At 37.2% G+C, this 19,020-nt stretch overlaps 1 protein-coding gene across 1 annotated transcript in view; it reads left to right on the top strand.

Annotated features, from left to right (window-relative positions):
• DENND1B (DENN domain containing 1B) overlaps window positions 1-18,653 on the top strand; it is a 156,613-nt gene extending 137,960 nt beyond the window's left edge. Inside the window, exons 22-24 of the mRNA XM_029962239.1 lie at window positions 8,699-8,778; window positions 9,829-10,045; window positions 11,243-18,653. Of these exons, the coding sequence (XP_029818099.1) occupies window positions 8,699-8,778; window positions 9,829-10,045; window positions 11,243-11,794 (849 nt within the window). The 3' untranslated portion in view covers window positions 11,795-18,653. The remainder of the gene's footprint in view (window positions 1-8,698; window positions 8,779-9,828; window positions 10,046-11,242) is intronic.
• The last annotated feature ends 367 nt before the right edge of the window (window positions 18,654-19,020 follow it).

The following is a 19,020-nucleotide window of genomic DNA, read 5'->3' as shown; positions in this document are numbered from 1 at the left end:
TGCATCTGTAGTGGAAATCAGCATTTGGATTCTAAGTGTGGATTTACCAGGAATCCCTGTGTGTCAGCAATACTTAAAATGTTCCTATATTGAAGATACCAAGTGAACTATTCGCTGTGACTTTGCAGGATCCAAATACAGTGACTAAGAAGGTTTTAAAAACACTTTTGCGTAAGGTAATAAAATCCAACTTAGACTAAACTTTTTTCTTGGTATGTTCCCATAGAAGAGAACTACCAGTTTTTAGTGTTTTGTTTTTTTTTTTTTTAAAGCATATTGCAAATGGAGCCTTTTCACTTTTATTGAAGTATATCCTAGTAACTATACAATACAGAATTCAGCTTGCAGTAGGTATACTTGGCATCTGTTCAACAAAGATAGCAAGTGTCAAGCAGGAAGATGTGTTCAGAATAACCTTACCTTCAGGAGTGCCCCATTTATCAATATCCTTACAATGGCCAGTAAAATAAATGACATAATCATTAGCTACAAAGGACTTCTAGTAACTGATTACCCTCCTAACCTGAAAAAGGCTGTGAGACTTGGCTATTCTGAATACTTTTTTTTTTACCAGTAATGTAAGAGAGGAGATGACATGCTTGTGATAATGCAGGCTGAATATACTGAGTATTCTGTATAAGATGACTTTCTTTTGGAAAAAAAATCCACAAACAGCCCCACAATGGTTTCAGAAACATAAAAGCTCTGATTAAGGGCATTTACCTGTATTTGTATTCAGATAATGTGCTTGAGATCACATCTATGCCTACCATCCACAGATAACACTGATTATGTTACTGGAGGTCTCTTCTGCTCTCATTGTCTAAAATATTATAAATTGACAGATGTCATAAAGTAAGAGCTTTTTAAAATGTAAATCACATTTTGTAAATAAAAAGTAAAATACAGTGTTGAAGTAAGCTTTGGTTGATCAATAAATTGTGATTCTTAGCTAATGTGTAATTTGAAAATATTGTAGATATCATTAGCTTCCTTTAATTTGGAGAAAAATCTTTTGTCTTGGTGTGTCAAGTAAGATCTCTTCATTCTGCAAAACAGTCAGATTTCCTTTTAATTAAGAATGAGAAAGCTAGGCAGCCAAAATTCAAATTGTAGATTACGAGAGTGCCCTCTCGTGGTGCCGGTACCTTTTCGAAGAGGTGGAGGCACATGTATCCTCTACCTCGTGCAAGGCTTGCTTGTTACAATAGAAAACCTCTCAGAAATCAACTGGTACTTCCTTTATTTTTGTTAAGTGAAATAGTACCTGGGTTTTGTGCAAAGTAAGCATTTAGATGCTTTCATGTATGGTGCATAATATTATTTTCTGGAATAGGGAATAATAAGCTACCAAGGAGAGGCAGAATTACAACATTGCTCACTGCTCCCACCTGCCCTCTCTGCTAAACAGAGACAGTGACATTCTGCAGCAGAGTTCTGCTCTTCCTTCTGCACCCATAAACAAGTGTAAACCTTGTGGCTACTTGTCTCCCAGTTTTGCAGTAAAACATCATTTAAGAAACCTCTGCACAGATTACCATGCTTCCAGTTAAAAAAAAATAAAAAATAAAGAAATGGGAAGTTAGGATAATGGCCAGGAAATCACTCTGGAATTTTTTGTTACCCTGTGAGCATTTTTTGGAATGCTTGGTTTTTCAAGGTGAAGTCATCACCATATCTACGTCTGATCTTACTGAAAGAAAAATTTATTCAAGCAAAATCTTCACAGGTGCTTTTCCTGACTATTATTGACCCCTGCTTAAGTTTTTTAACAAATAGAAAGACAGCCTTTCTGAGGGTCTTTTCTTCTACAAACAAAGACACCACACTGGTATGTTTCCAGTGTTTGCTTTTTCTGAAGTATATAAAAGAAAAATGCTGTCTCACAAAGTACCTTCAAAACTGGATTAACCTCTCTGTCCTTAGTAGTTAATTGAAATAACCGGATTAAATTTTTTGTCAGGAGAATTTATTGACATCTTTATGTAACAGTGGTGTCTTCTGCTTTCGTTTGCTGTGTATCTTCTGTCTTCCACGGGTCACATTTTGGCTCCCTCAAAGCAGGGAGCCAGAAGAGCTGTCAGACAATGTTTGGGATCTGCATCCCAACTTCCATTTTTCTTTTGCCTTCTGACCTGAAACACCACTTTACATCTAAAACTTCAGCTCTAGTACTGTATGTTCCCTAACCTTTTCTTTCTTTCTATAATCCTGTACCTTAGAATTAAAAAAAAAAAAAAGGGGATAAAAAAGTTCAATTAAAGAAAAAAGTTTGGCTGGGGGCAAAAGGAGGGAGAATTAAAAGAGACAGGAAAAGCCTTTGCTACAGGGATCTCAGCATCTCTGAATGTGAGAGCTCAGATTCGACCCATCTAATTTTAGACACTTCTGAAATGCTGAAGTTATTAGCTGCAGTGCTGCCCTAGGCTGTTTCTGTAGTAAGTGGAGAGAGAGGGGCATGACCAAAGGGCAACTCAGCCCACCTAGAATCTAGACTGCATCCTGATGACACCTCTATCCTGCTGTTAATTTTCTAATTTTGGCCCTAAAATATCTAAAATTAGTGAGTAGCATCCAAATTCGAGTGCCAGCCATATTCACAGCACCTTGCAGAGAAAGACCTTCTTTGTTGAGCAGAAGACTCCTACTGATGCCAAACAGAAGGAGGGACTTCTCTTTTTTTAATTCTTCTGGTTGGGAGCCTTAAACAGTCTAGAGATGTGCTTGGGGTCAATATTTCTGTTTCTAAGGCAGAGTCTTTTTTTCCCTGCTACCGTGATTAGTTTGTCTGTTTTCAGGCTTCATACAGAGCTTCCCTCAAATAGGTCCGTAGGTCTGATGGACAGAGTTCAGTGTTTCTGAAGTCTAGAGGTATAGAACGTTTGTCTTTGTGATCACATCCACATTGTACATTTCAGCTTCAGTATTTTTGGTAAGTTTTCCTCTGAGAAAGTCACACACGATCAGCAAACAGTGCTCCCAGCAGTGATTTTACCATGCGATAGTTCTGCTGATGTCAGCATATGATGCCTATTTTAACTAAAGGATCGATTTATGTTCCAGCCAGGCAAACTGGGTTTACAGCTCTTAGATTCATTAAAGTCACACATGGTGTACCTGAGTTAATTCCAAGTCTCTCGACTTTCCTGTTACCTCAAACCCGTGTTCCCTTCCCTGCCTTTTTGCATATAAACATTTATGTGGCTTTGTGCATATGGACACCAGATTAGTTTTTCCTTTTCTGACACACGTTCTTCCTTATCTCCTTGCTCCTCTCCACTGTGACCCCCTCAGTGCTCCATTCTGTCATTTTCCTTCCATCACTGAGTGTACCGGGGACATTAATAACCATCAGAAGGGAAAATATGTGATATTTTTCTCAGTTTTTGTAACTGGAAATTCCACCTGGTTAATCTGATTCTTAGAATCATCCACAAAAAAAAAATGAGCTGCTGGCTTTAGTTGTTGCAAATGGCACTGCAAATCCCCACATCCTATTTTAAAGGACTAACACTTGTGCTTGTTGCCAATTAAAATGGAGCCAGGCTGCCTTCGGATGGTGCACTCTTTGCAGCTAGAATGATGTGTGGCATGGTGCCACAGTGCATCATCAGCTGAAAACAGGCACTTTAGCTAAGAATAGCCTCTGTGCCATTGAGAAGAACGAGCGGGATGTGGCTGCTCGGAGGTGATGCCTGACTGTGGGCAGTGGGGAGCCTCAGGCTGATTCAGGGGGCTCAGGCTTCCTGAGTCAAAAACGGCCTATGATTCTTCAGGGAAAGTGGAAGTTTACTTGTTGCTTTGGAGAAAAGCAGACTATTTTTGAAAAATAGTAATTATTAAAAATTAAAAGCAGTGTTACAAAATCCTCCAATGATACCTATGTTCAGGTATTTGTTCATTTTTTCAATTCAGAACATAAATAATTAGTATGCTATCCATGACTAAGTATCTCAACAGATTTATCACCCTTACTTATAATAAATCCCACCTCAGCACAGATATTAATGCTTCTTTACCTTTGCCATAGTCAGTGGAGGTCTCTGTGGTATTACAGCGTACTTGTCATTTCAAAGTACTGTGCCTGTATGCATATTTCTGGTTGTCTGTATCTCCAAACAGATTTTGGGGGATTTCCTGCTCTTGCAGACTCTTTATTGTCACAGAAAAGGATTTTTCTCTGTCATTGGGAAGCTACTTATTTTATCTCTGTTTCCCTATCATTTTAACAGGATCTCAGAATTGATGACATTTTCATGGCATACAGCCGTGCATGTGTCCAGTCGCTTTATGTTCTTTCAAATGCATCATCTATATCTGCATCTGTTAAAGCAGAGGTGGTCTCTTTCCTAGGAAGGATGAAGCTTCTTTTTATATATAACATTAATAGTTTTTAAATTTTACTGAGTCCTGTGTTATAATAATAATGTTCATATATAAAAAATATGGCATCTTAGATAATATATATCAGAGCATTATTGTTTAGAAATTGTACTTCTTTTTTATCTCTCCTTTCCTCTTCCTTTCATTAGTCTCAGCTCTTGTGGAGTGTAATGTGAAGTACCTTCCTGTGATTCATCACTTTAGGTCACAGTGTTTAACCGGAAAGGAAGGCGACAGGTTGTGCTTAACTAGAAAGTTTGATTGAGAGATCTTTTGCTTCCCTACTGGATGGAGCCCTAATTATATCTGTGATTTGGTTGTAGAGGAGGATGGGTAAAATGAAATACTGAATCATAAATAACAGCGGACTTGTATTTGTTTTGCTTTCTCATACTCTAAATTTGTAAGAAAAAGGAAACAGTACTTCATAGATTTAAAACATTGTATGTATTTTAATTTTCTTGAAACTTTATATGTGTTGATGTATTGAGTAGCCAGTAAATGTGAAATTGTATGTGTGCTGCCATTTATCAAAAGATTGTTTTTCACTTTGAGGACAATTAATAGCAGCAGCCTTGTTAAACTTCCTGCCTTAGTATCAATCAATAAGCACTCATTCCCAAAAGCTGGACTTCTGAAAGGTCTAGCATTATATAAAAAGCTGACATTTCGGAGATTGACTTTCATGCCCAATCAAGAATGTAACCATCTTACATTTAAATCCTTTTGCATTCATGTATTTTGGCATTTTTATGCCAAAGCAGTACATTTTGTGAGGCTACCAGCAAGCAGAAGAGAACAGTTTAAGGACTTATTCTCACTTTATTTGGTTCTTACCTGTATTTATACCATCAACTCCTTCCTTTCCTTATTTCAGTGATCAGCAATTGCTGACCTCTGTGTAGGTTGCAGACCACTTGCACAAGGAGATTTCAAAGTGGTGCAGAAACCAAAGAGGATGTATAATGTGTATACAGAAAGGATATATAACCTCATACCATCTGCAGTTGTTCCTTTGCTGCACTTTACAGGCTTGATGGTTCAGCAGTGGCTTGTGGAGAGTGTGAGCTTGTTGTCTTTAAGTGTGTTGAACTGTCTTACATTGTGAACAAGATGAGAGGTGGAATCTTGTGGTGCAGTGTACCTGAAGATGAGAAAACTTAAAACTAGCAAAAGTTGAATCCCTGTCCATGTTTTGGTATAAAGTAAATACATTAAATAATAGATTTATTATCTAAACAGAACAAGTTGGAAGAAGCAAAACAATTGAGTAGTTGAAAGAAGTTTTTTCCTTTATTTTATAGAAGAAAACATGACAGCAGTCTATTAAGACTTTATAAAGTTCTGGTGCAGCAAGAAAGGAGTGTTGCCATATCATTTCTTGTGGTAATAAATTTAAATGGTCTGGTTGTTATTAGAATGCTAATCAGGAAGGAAGCAGAAGTCTGTCCTTTTTTCATAAAGAGGTATAAAAAAGGTTACACACTTCAAAATGTAGAAAAGACAGAAATTAAAAGCTTAAATAACTGCAAACAGCAGGGTACGTCAGTAATGGAGGGACTTCTTAAATGACTCTGACAGCTTTTGCAGGTGCACGTACTCTGTCACTTTGCCTAGTGGAACATTGAAAAAGTTTTATGGCTTTCCTTTTGGAATTTATTAAGGGTTTCTTTCTTTCTTTTTCTTTCTTTGCAAAGTAGTCTGGACATACCCCTCCCTTGCAGTCGTTTTTATTACAGCTCCTAGAGGAAAGTCACCTATTCAAAAACATATGTTGCTTGTTGTCTCCGTGGCTAGCTCACAGAGTTGTAAATGCTGGAGAAGGTTGTTATTTACAGCCAAATATTTTCCTTTCCTTCTCCCCATTTTTTTTTTCTTCGTGTGTAAATCCCATTTTATTTGATTTAGTTTTTGAAAGTGTCCCTCTATAATTTTATAATGTAGCTCTGAACATTTAAATTGGTAACAAAAATATTTTTTCAAATACAGATTCTGACCATCAGGAACTAGAAGTTCTTGGTTTTTGGGGAGATTTTAGGTTTATCAACATACTCTGTTACATTCCTTTATATGATATTATTCTTGCTTTCATTAACACTCTTGCATAATACTGTCTGTAAGTGCTCTGAGGGGCCACTGCTATGCCTGTGGTGTTTGCTGAATCTAATGAATTTTATTCAGTTCCTGTTTCTCAGACACAACTTTTTTCCTTTTTTCCTTTTTTTTTTCTTTTTTCCCACTCTTTTCTTTTTTTCTTGAAGCTTATATCTATGCTCTTTGAAATATTATTTATTATTTCAACAAATCAGCAAGTGTCATATTGTAGGATTTTATTCCATTGACAGAGTTAATTCATGTACAGATGAAGTGTCGGTTTTCATTTTGTTTTCTGAAACTTCTCAGCATTTTTAAAGAACCTTCTTCCCTGCAAAATCTCTCATTTATGTTAGTAGAAGTAAATGTGATGGCATCATCTAATTTTGCTGCAAATTGAAGGGTTTTGCCTTCCAAGAGCTAGTTCCAGGTTAGAGCTTTAATTACAGTGAACGTCATGTCAGAATTTTCTTGGGGAAGTGGTTCATTTTCAGTGTTATAGAAACAAAGTATTTTAATTGTCCCAGTGAAGATAAATACTTAAAGCAGCAACTTATAAACTGAAAACAGTGACTGTAGTTGTGACAGTGATCAGTAAAATAGCTAATTAGGAGTATCAGTTAAGACAGAATGGTTAACCTCTCTTTAGTTACAAGCTGGAAAACGATAGATTGCAACAGTGATGGGAATGGCACAAAGAATTCACAAAACTGTGAAAGAGTTAGAAACAGTTTTTCTCTGCCTTCCATCCTATACCTTTTGCTCAGTATGAATCTTAGGGTTCTTTCATGGGCTTTAATATGCTAATAATTCTCTCATTTTCTATCAACTCTTACTTGGTTTAACACATTAAGAACCATATGTTTCCTCTTTGAGAGTGAAGAACTATGGAAAGTGTTATCAAAACTTGCTGCTTTAATTAAATCCTCTCTTGTTGAACAGGAACAAACGTCTCAGTCTATAAAGAGTGAACACTGAGACATTCCTGAAAATAATGCGGGGTGGGGGGGAGGGGGAGTTCCAGAGAGCGTCCTGGTCTATGTAGAACACTGACAACATCTGTAATAGGTAACGTCCTGAAATCCTCGCAGTACAAGGTTTTCAAGCTCCTTGTAGTCTGAAATTAAGACCATATTTCTTCCCCATCAGGGGCTTGTTGCAGGTTTAGGCATTTGGTGAGCTGCATGATGAGATGTGGGCAGTAGCACTTCTTGTTACTCTCTTGATTTTCCTCAAAGTTAGCTAGCACTGTTTTCCCTTTGCACAAATTCTATCCATATGTCTTTAAATTATGGGTGGCTATCCAAGGTTCAGAATCTCTTCAGTGGATTGATTGCCTGTATAGTTAATCTTTGCAGGTTTTTGATACTAAACAGGTAGAAGAGATGTATAGCCTTTAAGACAGTCATTTGTGAAGCCCAAGTGACTAAAATTCCTGATTTAAATGTTCTGGTCAAGAGAGAGAATTTTTCCCAATGATCATAGAATTCTTTAGCCTGATTTTATTTGCTAAATAATAATGGGATATAACAGGCTAGTGAGTAGTCCATAAGGTAGTGTGTGAATTTGCAACACACTAGCTAGTCCATGCAAAGTCTCCATGGGATGCTCTGAGTGTACACTGAGTTAGCTGTAATCTACAGTAAATTATCCTGCACAAAGGCATGTTTAGGGCAAAGTTTTTGAGCTGGCATATTACTTACTCTGCAATCCTGTATAACACCTTAACATAAACCTACCTATGTAAAGAGACTCCTGATTTCTCTTGTATTTGCTTCTTCAAAAGTCCATTTTTCTTCATGCTCAGTAGACCACATCAACCAGAGCTTGGCAAATGTTTCTATCAGAAAGTGCTAAACCACAGTGCTTTTTGTGATATACTTTCAAGAAAGGGTAGCTAATAGACCTGCGTGATGATTTTCCTCCAGTAGCCAGTTTTCTGCTAATCAATGCTTTGCATAAATAATAAGGCACGCCAGGCTTTGCATAAATAATGAGGCCCTCCACAGGCCACGAAGAAAAATAGTTCTCTTTAACTGCTGATGCTTGAGGACTTCACATCCCCTTTAACAATCTTTACAAGACTTGATCAATATGTGGTTTTACTCATCAAGTGCTCAGGAAGTCTTAACAAGTAAAGTGGCAGCTAGTCTCCAAATAAGTCATGCTGAAATAGAAAAAAAAACAAACAAAATTATAATGCTAATTTTTTGTCCTCCAGACTCGTTTCAACCAGCATCTCAGTAACCAGGATTTTGCCTTGGATGAAGATGATGATGATGAAATGGAGAGAACAAGCAAGTAAGAAGCCTGTTTAAATGTGTATGTATGTATAGGAGAGAGCGTAACTAGTATTATTCAGCAAAGTCAAGTTCAAGTGACACATTTTGCTCCTATCCAGGCTGCTAGTTTTATTCTTGATCTCAAGATGATGTCAAGTAGTTTAGGATTTAAATCTGCTTTAAAAACAGGGACAGGTTATTAATATATTTTCATTATTTCTAGTGTCTAGAAGAGCTTGTTGTAATCTGCAGTCTTCATAGACTCCAGATAAAAAGACTACATACACAAAAAACTAGTGAAATAATATTCCTAAACATGGTGGGCAGTAACCTCAGCTAATGTGTTCTTTAAGGCTTGTGTTGTGGTTATGACAATGAGAACTTTTTTGAAAGGTCTGAAAGAAAAATAATACCTTGTGAGTTTTATATCAAGCTCTTCCTATGTGAGAACTAGAAAAAAATCATAAATTGAAGCTTAGGCTGCACTGAGGCATTTTCTGAGTTCATGAGTTGATTTTTGGATAATGAACCAGATAGGTTTTGATATAAACAAGAAAGGATGCTGAAAGCAAAATCAAGCAGGTTGAGCTGTGATGTAGTAGGGAAGAGGGAACTACTGAAGTATTAAAAGGATATAATCAAAACAGTGAGCCATGGGAAATACCCCTTGTAGCAGTATTCTGGATAGACAGAGATAGGAAAAGACTGTGGTAGAATGGGGATCTGAGGTAAGGGTCTTGCAATGAGCAAGAGAGAATTTAAGAGACAAAAGCACCAATTCTCAGTGCAGATAAGCAGGACTCCAGTAAATCTGGTCATGTGATGGAAGAAGGGTTTCAGTATGAGAGTCTTTCCACTAGAACAAAGTGTGTGGTTAGGCCAGGAGACAGCTAATGGTGAGTGCATCTCCATTGATACCATACAGCTATGTTTAGCAAAATCCTTGAGTTGGAAGAAATTCCAGGTTATTGTTCCCTTTCAAAAGTCGTGAAATGCATTCTCCTTTCAGATGTGGCCATAATAAAATTACTTTTAGGTTCCTATCTGATGAAAAAGTTTTTGTTTTCAGGTTATCATCAGAAGACAGCGAAGAAGCTTCTGCTTACTTTTATGATAGTGATGGTTCTGGTGAAACAGGAATAATTCCTCAGCATCAAGGAGAAATGGACTTGCTTGGGGAGATCCTGGACACACTGAGCACACACAGTTCAGATCAAGGAAAACTCTCAGGAGCAAAGAGCCTGGATTTCTTTAGGTCAATGGATGACATTGATTACAAGACTGCGGTTAGTCTTCTGCTTTCATTTGAAAAATAACCCAAGTCCATTTATAGTGGAATACTGCACTTGTGGAATCAACAACATGGAGATCAGGCACAGCAGCATAGTCCTTAGAATTGCTAGTGTGTCTTAGGGCTACGTAACAGTACACTCCTGCTGGTCACTGCATGATGGTTTTTCAGCAGCCAAGAAATTGGTTACACCTTTGTCCAGTTTACTAGGTCATCTTGGAATGATGTACAGATGTACCAGTGAATTGTATAATAATTTACTTAAATAGTTTAGTATTACATTTACCTGTTCAATCTGATATGCCTGGAGAAGGATTTAGTCTTCTTTTTGTGCAGTTTAGAAGGTATTTCCATTTTCACTTCACAGCCTTTAACTAGGTGTAGTGATATAGTGATGTTTCCATCTTGATTTAAGTCATGGGATCTATCTGGCAATTGCACCCAAACCACTGCTAGAATAGCACTGCAGAGCTTTCTAAGAGGACTCCTTGTTGCTTTTTTGGGTAGGGTTGCATAGGTCCTTTAGTGTAAACAAACTGCTTGCCTACAATTTTAAAACCCTCACCAAGTCACTGCTGTGATATTAGCCAAAACAATATTAGTGTTTTTGAATTCCAGTGCATATCAGCTGTCCAACATTTACTTTTGCTGAAAGGGATCCTTTAGTAGAGGATTTGTTACTGGAGCAGCAAATACTGATGCAAATGCTTATAAAGCTTGTAAGATGTTATGAGTGTCACACAGGGGTTAGATTAATAAAATGCCCATTTTTGTTTGGCCAAAAAACTTTAATATTGAAAGTTGGTATAATTAATTACTGAAGCAAAGAGGAAATGCCATCTGGTTTTAGTTTTAGTCCCCCACCCTCTAATATTATGGCTACAAACCAGAAAAGTGTGTCTTTGTTCACTGTCAAAACTTCTTGTGCCAAGATGAAATAGACAGGGAGACAGAAATCCTTCCTCTGTACCAAAGGTGATCATTAGGATAAGAGACAATGTTCTGGTGAGGAAGTGTAAAAACACTTGTTCTCACATTGTGTCCGGGATTGTTGTTTTGTGACACTGAACCCCAAAGGAGATCCATGGTTTACGAACACATAATATCCCTTACAGTACTTTTGTTTCAGAAACACCGGCATAGAGATATTTTTTTGTCTCTACATTAACTATAAAAATGTTTTTCCTTTCAGAACAAGTCAAATGCACCTAGTGAGAGCAACCTTACCCTGCTCTGCAGCAGTGCTAATGATCAAGCAGAGTGGAACCTTGGCCAGGATGACAGTGTCCTCCATGGGAAGCAACTCCCTCCATCACCAAGGAAGCAAGTTTCTTCTGGTGGCCTGAGAGAATCTCTCACAAGGCTGGAAGAAGAAAAGAGTGACAAAACCCTTATTACTGACAGGATGGACACCGCTGGTATGACATCCCCATCTCCAGTACGACCAAGCGCTCAGTTTACTTCCCTAGAAAGTTTCAAAGCAGGCTATTCTTCCTGTAAGCATGCAAAGCAGAACGAAACACTAAGCAATACCTCAGAAGATCAGCTCCCAGGAAGTCTTGCTCAGCATCCATCCATTCTGGTCCCTTGGGAGAAAGATGGGAAGGAAGGAGATGAAAGTCCGGAAGAGGGTGGTCTTCTTCAAGAAGTGGTGTCGTTATGTAAACTGAGTTCTGCTTTTCACTATGGTTTAAATATTTCGAAGGATAGCTTATCCAGCAGTAGCAGTGGAAATAAAACGTAAGAAAACTATGAGAAGAGAAACTTGACTCCCATTAGAAGTTAAAGGGAGACTACTCAGGACTCCATATAACTCCATATAACATGATAACCAAAAGATGAAAAAGGAATAAGAGATCTAAGTTATGAAAATAATTCTCTTCAGTTGAGTATGCATTTTCTGCCATTGGGACATCTGCTTCTATGTTTACTCAGTTCATTTGTTGGCTGTAGTTAGGTCCAAAAAAATGAAACTAAATATATGAATGCACTCTTAAATCAGGTACTAGTTAGTTTCTGTGTTAAAAATACAGCAAGTGTATGGTGCTTCCTAGCATTTGCTTCCTCTAAGCAGCAGTAAAAGTGTCGCCTAACAGGTAACCAGGTCTTGAAGGTACTCTGTTAATCCCGGTAAGCATGAAATGAACCAAGCCATCTGATTTGTCTGAAATGTACAAATGTTAATATTTGTAATGAATAATAATTGCCTTAATCTTTTGAGAAGAGGTTTAACTATCTTAGAAGATGAATGCAAATCTACAAAACAGCAATAATGATTTTCCATGGCAGGAATTTGCTTCAGCAAAGGTGGGGGGGAAGGAGACTTTTTTTAGAATAAGGAATTTCTGGTGAATATAACTTGGAACTTACTCCAAACTAAAACTGTGGCTCTGTCTTCCAGACTTCAAAAAGGTAGCGCATGGTTTTCTCTCTTCTATAAAGTACATGAAACGCTGAATTATAATGTGACATTTATCAACTTCTGTTTACAACTAAGACACTTTAAAGACATATTATCTGGTTTCCCTAGGTAGACTATTTCACCTAAAAACTTCAGAAAGGAAAGTGTAAGTGGAACTGATAGATTTCTATTATATTTTATTTTCTACAGTTTAATAGTTGGAAAACTGATTTGTGCCTAATTTGTAACACTAGAAAACTAAAATTACAGATTCAGTTTGATTCTGCATATATCCAACTCTCATTTTAGCCAAGTTGAACAACCAAAAATCTCTTTCTAAATTAAGTGAAGGAGAATAAACGGACTTGATGTATATTGTATTTAGAACAAGAATTTTTGCTTCTTCTGGCAGTGTTCCTGGGGAATATTTGGATATTAAAAGTGAAAATTTTTGATTTTGTATGGAGCAGCTCTTTTATTTTTTTTCTTTTTTAGTTTTATTTCTCTTTTCTTTTTCCACCTCACCATACATACCTTGGCCTCCACATTGGCTCAGGATAGAGAAGCCATTAGATCAGCTTCAGCAGATTGGAATTGTCAGCCTTGAAGGATATTTGTGGTGCAGTTGTTAGAAGTAGCACACAGGTATAAAATGAACTCTGCCTGAGAAGAATGTTCTCCTGCTCTTCTAAGTTACGTTAGAAACCTTTTTTCTTTTGTTCCATCTTTGGCACGAGCGACTTGTCTTAATCTCAGCGTAGGCCTGAGTGAGCGTGTTCATGGGGTCAGTATTTGAATCAGATTGTGCTTTAGTACCTTCATAGTATTTTGTAGCAAAGTTTAATATCAGTTGCCTCATTGAGATTTATTAATTAGTTTTCCTTCAAGCTAGCACAAATGGAAAGGGTCTTTTGGCTGCTTTATTACAAGGCAGCTGACCTGAGGGAATTGCTGCGCATTGTTACAGAGTCAGCGTTTGAAACTCCACCAAAGATGCAGTAGAGTGAGACCTGGGAATTGTTAGTGCATAAGTTTCAGATTGTTCCAGAAAGAGAAGGTCTGGGCCAGTACTTACACTGAGGATGAGCCTCCAGAATTAATTTTTTTAATCAGTGCAACAAAGCTAAAAGGTTGTAAAAGTGCAAATCTTACAGAAATACCTGTTTCTGTTTAGAACATGAACATTCCAGAGAGCATTTGCAGTCTGCACTGCTGGAGAATCTCAGGATTCCAGAGTTAGAAGTTGTACATCCAGAGGTCTGTACTCCAAAGTATTTGTTTATACTTTGGTTTCCTCTTATGTATCAACATAGTATGTTGTGTATTTTTTTAATATCAACAAATGTTATTTGGCAAAATATTTTGCACTATTAAAAATTGAAAGTATCATAAAAAATAATTAAAATCTTCAAGCTTTCCAGGTGGGTCAGACCAGGTGTCTCCAGTGCTGTTCAGATGACAGGGCTGCAGAGCATCCTTGTTTAGAGCTGTTATTAATGACTTGGTAGAAGGCATTCTTCTCCTGTACTGGTACTAAATATTGCCCAAACATAGTGCTGCAGTTGGGTCTAAGAGGAGACAGGCAACACAAAGATTTTTGTTCTTTTAATGCTTCTCACTCGTTCTCATTCATGTCCTTGGTGTTTTGTAGATGAGAATTTCAAGATTTACCTTTTGTTCTCCTTTGCATCTGATACGATGTTTCTGTCCCTGGTTCCATCTAAGTTGTTTTATTTTCTTCATTTATTAAAGATAATAAACAGTATTAATCTCTTTAGGATGAAAATAGAGAAAAAAATCAGAAATTATGGCCATCATTACTTTCAAAACCATCAAACACCTAAGTCCAGGAATACTGCCAGAAAGTGGTTGTAAAAAATGACACTCTGGTAGAGGCATAAATCTTACTGACTTTCCATAGGGTTAGGCACTGAACAAATAATCACATAGATTGTCCTATTCTCAGATTTGTGGAATAAATATGGAAGCCATGTGAGGCTGCCAATACTCTTACAGTTGTTATAGAGATCATAAAATTGAAAGTTTGATAGTGGAATCTTTCAAAATTAGGGCATTGTAGCAGTAATTCACTGTTACATTGAGTGAAAATGCAGGCTGAAAAGAGGTAAACAGATGAAATAAAAGATGGAAGGTAAAATTCAACTTAGAATTATTTTTATTTCAGTCAAAATGGTTCTGTGCTTATGCTACATTGTTTCCTTACTATTTACAAAACCCATAGTGTGTTTACAATTGTTAAATAGTATGTCTTTTTTGGTTTTGAACCTTGGTATGGGTTCAGAAATAACTTAGTTTTATATGTATGTTGATTTTAACTGTAGGTACATTTTTTACTCTGTAAGATACAGAATCTTTTCCACTTACTATCAGTGATCTTTTAAAAAGGCTAATATTTGTGCCTTATTTAAATAGAATTACCAGTTACCAAATACATTAGAGTCCAAACTGATATTTCTGGTTCAACATTCTTGTTCTCTGTCCTTGTGATAATATAAGACTGTTTATTGGCTACATATACTGTATTTTTATTACCGCATTGGGTTCTATATTAAGATAAATTGTCCAGGTCCAGTACTTTTGGCAAGTTTTATACTTGTATGCTTTTTATTTGTGGAAATCCTTCTAGTGTCTTTGAAAGTCATCAACATTCAGCACCAGCTGCTGGTGAGAACTGAATTCTGCTCAGTCAGAGCTCCTGTGGTCTTCTTCAGAGGCATCTCTTTTCTTCAGGATCTCAAAAATCTTCCCATTCCTCCTGTTTCAGGGAGATACCAGGTCATTTGATAAGCTGTTACTTACACATAGGAACAAATTTCTGATGTAGAAAGTCAAACTAGGACTTGAAATGAATATTTTTGAGTTTGTTTTGCATAGATGTCTGCCTAAAATGAGCCGAATCACTCATCTGGTTTGGGAGGAAAAAGTAAGGGCAGTAGAAGGAGAAAGGGATTCCTGGGTTGTTCCAGTGGAGTGTGGTGAAGCAAAGCCTTGGGAGTCCACAGGAGGGATAGTAACTTTGAAGAAATCCAGATTTCAGTTCTAGCTCAGTTAGTGTGATTCCAGCCCAGACATATAGGCAAAAGTAATATTGCCTATGGAATTAATCCCCTGTGGGATTTGCAGGAGGATGGATAATGTGTTGTCACAGTCAAAGCCTTCCCATTCATGTGAATAGAGATGTGACGTGGAACACAGTACAGATATTCAGGGAAGGACAGCACTGTGGATGCAGAGGTGATCCCTACCCACCCTCTATGCATGCAGAGGGCAGCCTGTGTAGAATAGGCAGTGGTTTGCTCTTCCATCTCACATATTTGAGCATCACGTAGTTCTGAAAAATAGACTTGTTCTGAAGAAAAAATGTAGTTGTAGGAGTTGTCATAGAACTTGTTGACTGAAGCCTTCACTGTCATTTAGCATTTCAGTGGTGCTGCTGCTGTTGGGGTGGGATCATCAGGAACTCTCAGCACTGGCTGAAGTCCCCTCTCAGGCATTGTAACACAGACTTCAGGCAGAGTTTTAGACAAATGCTGGGTGCTTCTGAAAATCCCACCCAATCTATTAGAAGAGTGTTTTAGACCTCAAAAATCTGTTTTAGATGTCTTTTGAGGTTTTAGGGTGAGCTAGTTTACAACCTTGTGTTCTTGTAACCAATGTAAAGTCTAGGCAGAAGAACAGTTAAGCCAGGTTTTTAAAACAGCTTCTGTTTATCCACCTACAGTCAATCATATTCAGTCCTACAGAACAATCTTTTGTTGGTACAGCTGTCTAATGGAATTGCTAGGAGCATCTAAAGTTTTCTCTATGCATGTAAAGTAATTAAAGAAATATTTCATGCAATAATCCAAGTGCCAGCGTGAGGCCCTTTTGTAAATACCCCCCTGTGTAATGCTGACTGTACCCTGTCCTGCAGAAAGGAGCCCCTAACCATGGACCTCCTTGACTCTGCAGGGAGAAGTCAAGGGTGGTCTTTATTTCTCCCTTGTCAGCACCCTCACACCAGGTGCTGTGAGGCTCCAGACGATGTGTTCCCAACAGCCTGAAATTTCGAGCTAAACAAGCGTGGCTAAAAAAATAATGCCTGAGGCAAGCAGCTTCCTTATTGCAAAGCTCAGGATGGTGAGGGCTGTCTGTTCCCATGGTATTGCAGTAAATCTTTGGAGAATGAATGTAGAAATAAATGCACCAGCAAAACCAGTATGAATGGTGATGTGACTTGTCTTCAGTAACTTCTTTGCTGCTATTAGGTGTGTATGTTGTAGCCAATTGCTGTTTACTTGTTAGCAGAGCCTGAGCTGACTAGAACATGTCCTCATCTTCACCCCGAGAGTGTGGACCACAGCTGGCCTAGAATCCATGTTCTTCAGGGTGTTGAAAATAAAGGAATGGAAAGGGATGATTTGGTTTGTTTGTGCAAAACCTTCCTTGATTTGCTTTGTAATACCTGTTTCACAGTTTTAGCGAGTGGCCAGTTGAAAGTACTTGACAGGTCTTTGTGAAAGCTTCTAAGTAGAGTTGCCTGATGAATCCAAAGCCACCTCAGTCTAGAGGGCCATCCACCATCCATGAGGTTGGCAGGGCCATTGCCATTTTCTGCTGGGTTGGAGTATGAAGCACGTAACACAGTTGGAAGTTACTCCAAGGTTTACTGTAGTAAAGGGTACTCAAATAAAATTGTGCTATTACTTAGGTCAATACTAACAACACTTGTATTTACAATCCAATAACAGTATTAGCATTTGAAAAATAAGTTGAGTTCAAGTATGTTGACATTTATTATGATTCTATGTGAATTAACTTTCTGTTTCTGTTAAAAATAAGGGAGCTACTTGGTTGTGTGGGGGGAGGGGAGAAATGTGTTGACTTTCAAATCTTCAGTGAATTTTGTGCAATATTTCTCCTTATTTCAAAGTGATTTAATAGTGCACATCTGCTTTTAAGCAGATCCTTGAAATGGTATTTTTCAGAAATGTGTAAAATTACATGTAGCTTTGAAAAATGGTTGTATGATAAGAACATGAAGAAGTATATTCTAATAAGGCAAATGTATATTTCCAATGACTGGGAGTGATTATGGATGTCACATTCTGTAGAAATAATAAGACCTAAGCCAATGTTCACATACCATTAGTTCCAGGCAATTCTTAAAACTATAACCTGGTTAAATTGAAATGGGGTTAAATATCAGAATTTATGATGTTTAGTTTATCATTTGATTACTTGTTTATCACAGATAAAAAGTTGAGGAGTTAAGCATTGCTTTCCAGGACCAGCAATGAGGTGAGACTTCATGCTGATGACCACAAGAATTTGGTTTGTGACATCCCTAATTATCATAAGTCATTACTTAAAATATTTACTAATGTTGCCAGTATCCTTTTAATTTTTTGTAAATTAATTTCTTTGTATATTGATGTACATTTTCTTTTAGCCTCTGGTTTTTCCTTAAGAACTTCTTTAAATTAATATACTTGAATGAGGCAATAAAGCACTGTGGAAGAGCTTAGTCTTGGTGCAGCTTGCACACAAGCACATCACGTCTGTTATTTCATGATTTTTGAGGAGGAAGAGCAATTTAAAATGCTTACATGTTTGGCAAACTGACAATTTGTGTTAGTTACTTCTAAATCTGTGTCAGATATGATGAGAAATGCCTCAACATGGAACAAAGCAACATTATATATCCTGATAAGGTTTTCTTTTTCAGAACATTTATTTGGTGACCTTTGACAACCGTTCCTGACAATGCCCCTGTTGTGAGTCTTTAATACTTGTAGGAGAGGCATGAAGTACAGGACACATTGAAATTTTATTGATAGTTTTAATTTAGAGATTAAAAAAAAACCCACACACCAAACAACCAGCATTGTCCTAACAGTTTTAAAAATTTAGTTAGTTACTGACCTTTTTTACAAAATTAGAGCCAAATCTCAGAATTTACTCCATGCTTTTGCACCTTCTGGACTACTGTTCAAAGTCATCTCGAGAACTGTATTTCAGACCTTGACTACTGTTAGTAGTGCACTGTCTAGATGTAGTAAATGAGCTGTGATGTGTGGTGTGGTTTGTTTTTTCTTTTTCCTTCCAAAGTTTGTGATGTCGGTAGAAGTTTTTGGTGAACTCCACATTACCATAAAGTGCCCAACACTGTACTATAAAATAAAATTTAACAATATCAAAATTCCTTGGGTGATGCAGGTTCTTGTTTGATGGGTTTTCATGCTTATCAGGCATAAAGGTTAAAATGATACTGTATTATGGTGGAAGTTTTTCTCTGTCGAATGATTATTTCAGTTTCTCAAATATAGAGAAAGCAGAATGTGTTTTCTCGATTGCAATTGATTAATTAATTAGTGCAAAAGTTAAATGTTGATGTCCACTGAAATTCCAATGGTATTTTGCATCTTTTAAAATCCTTAGCTAAACCGTAGCTTTTTGTTTAACAACTTTTCTTGGTCTCTAGATCTTTAAGTTATTGCCAAAAATGTAGGTATATTATTTTGTTTAATAGATTAATAAATTGACATCTTAAGGAGAAATTACATGCA

Source organism: Manacus vitellinus, unplaced genomic scaffold (genome assembly GCF_001715985.3).
Source record: "Manacus vitellinus isolate BGI_N305 unplaced genomic scaffold, ASM171598v3 scaffold_44_pilon, whole genome shotgun sequence".
Taxonomy (NCBI): domain Eukaryota; kingdom Metazoa; phylum Chordata; class Aves; order Passeriformes; family Pipridae; genus Manacus; species Manacus vitellinus.
Note: the sequence above shows the minus strand (reverse complement) of the source record. Positions and strands in the feature narration are given on the sequence as shown.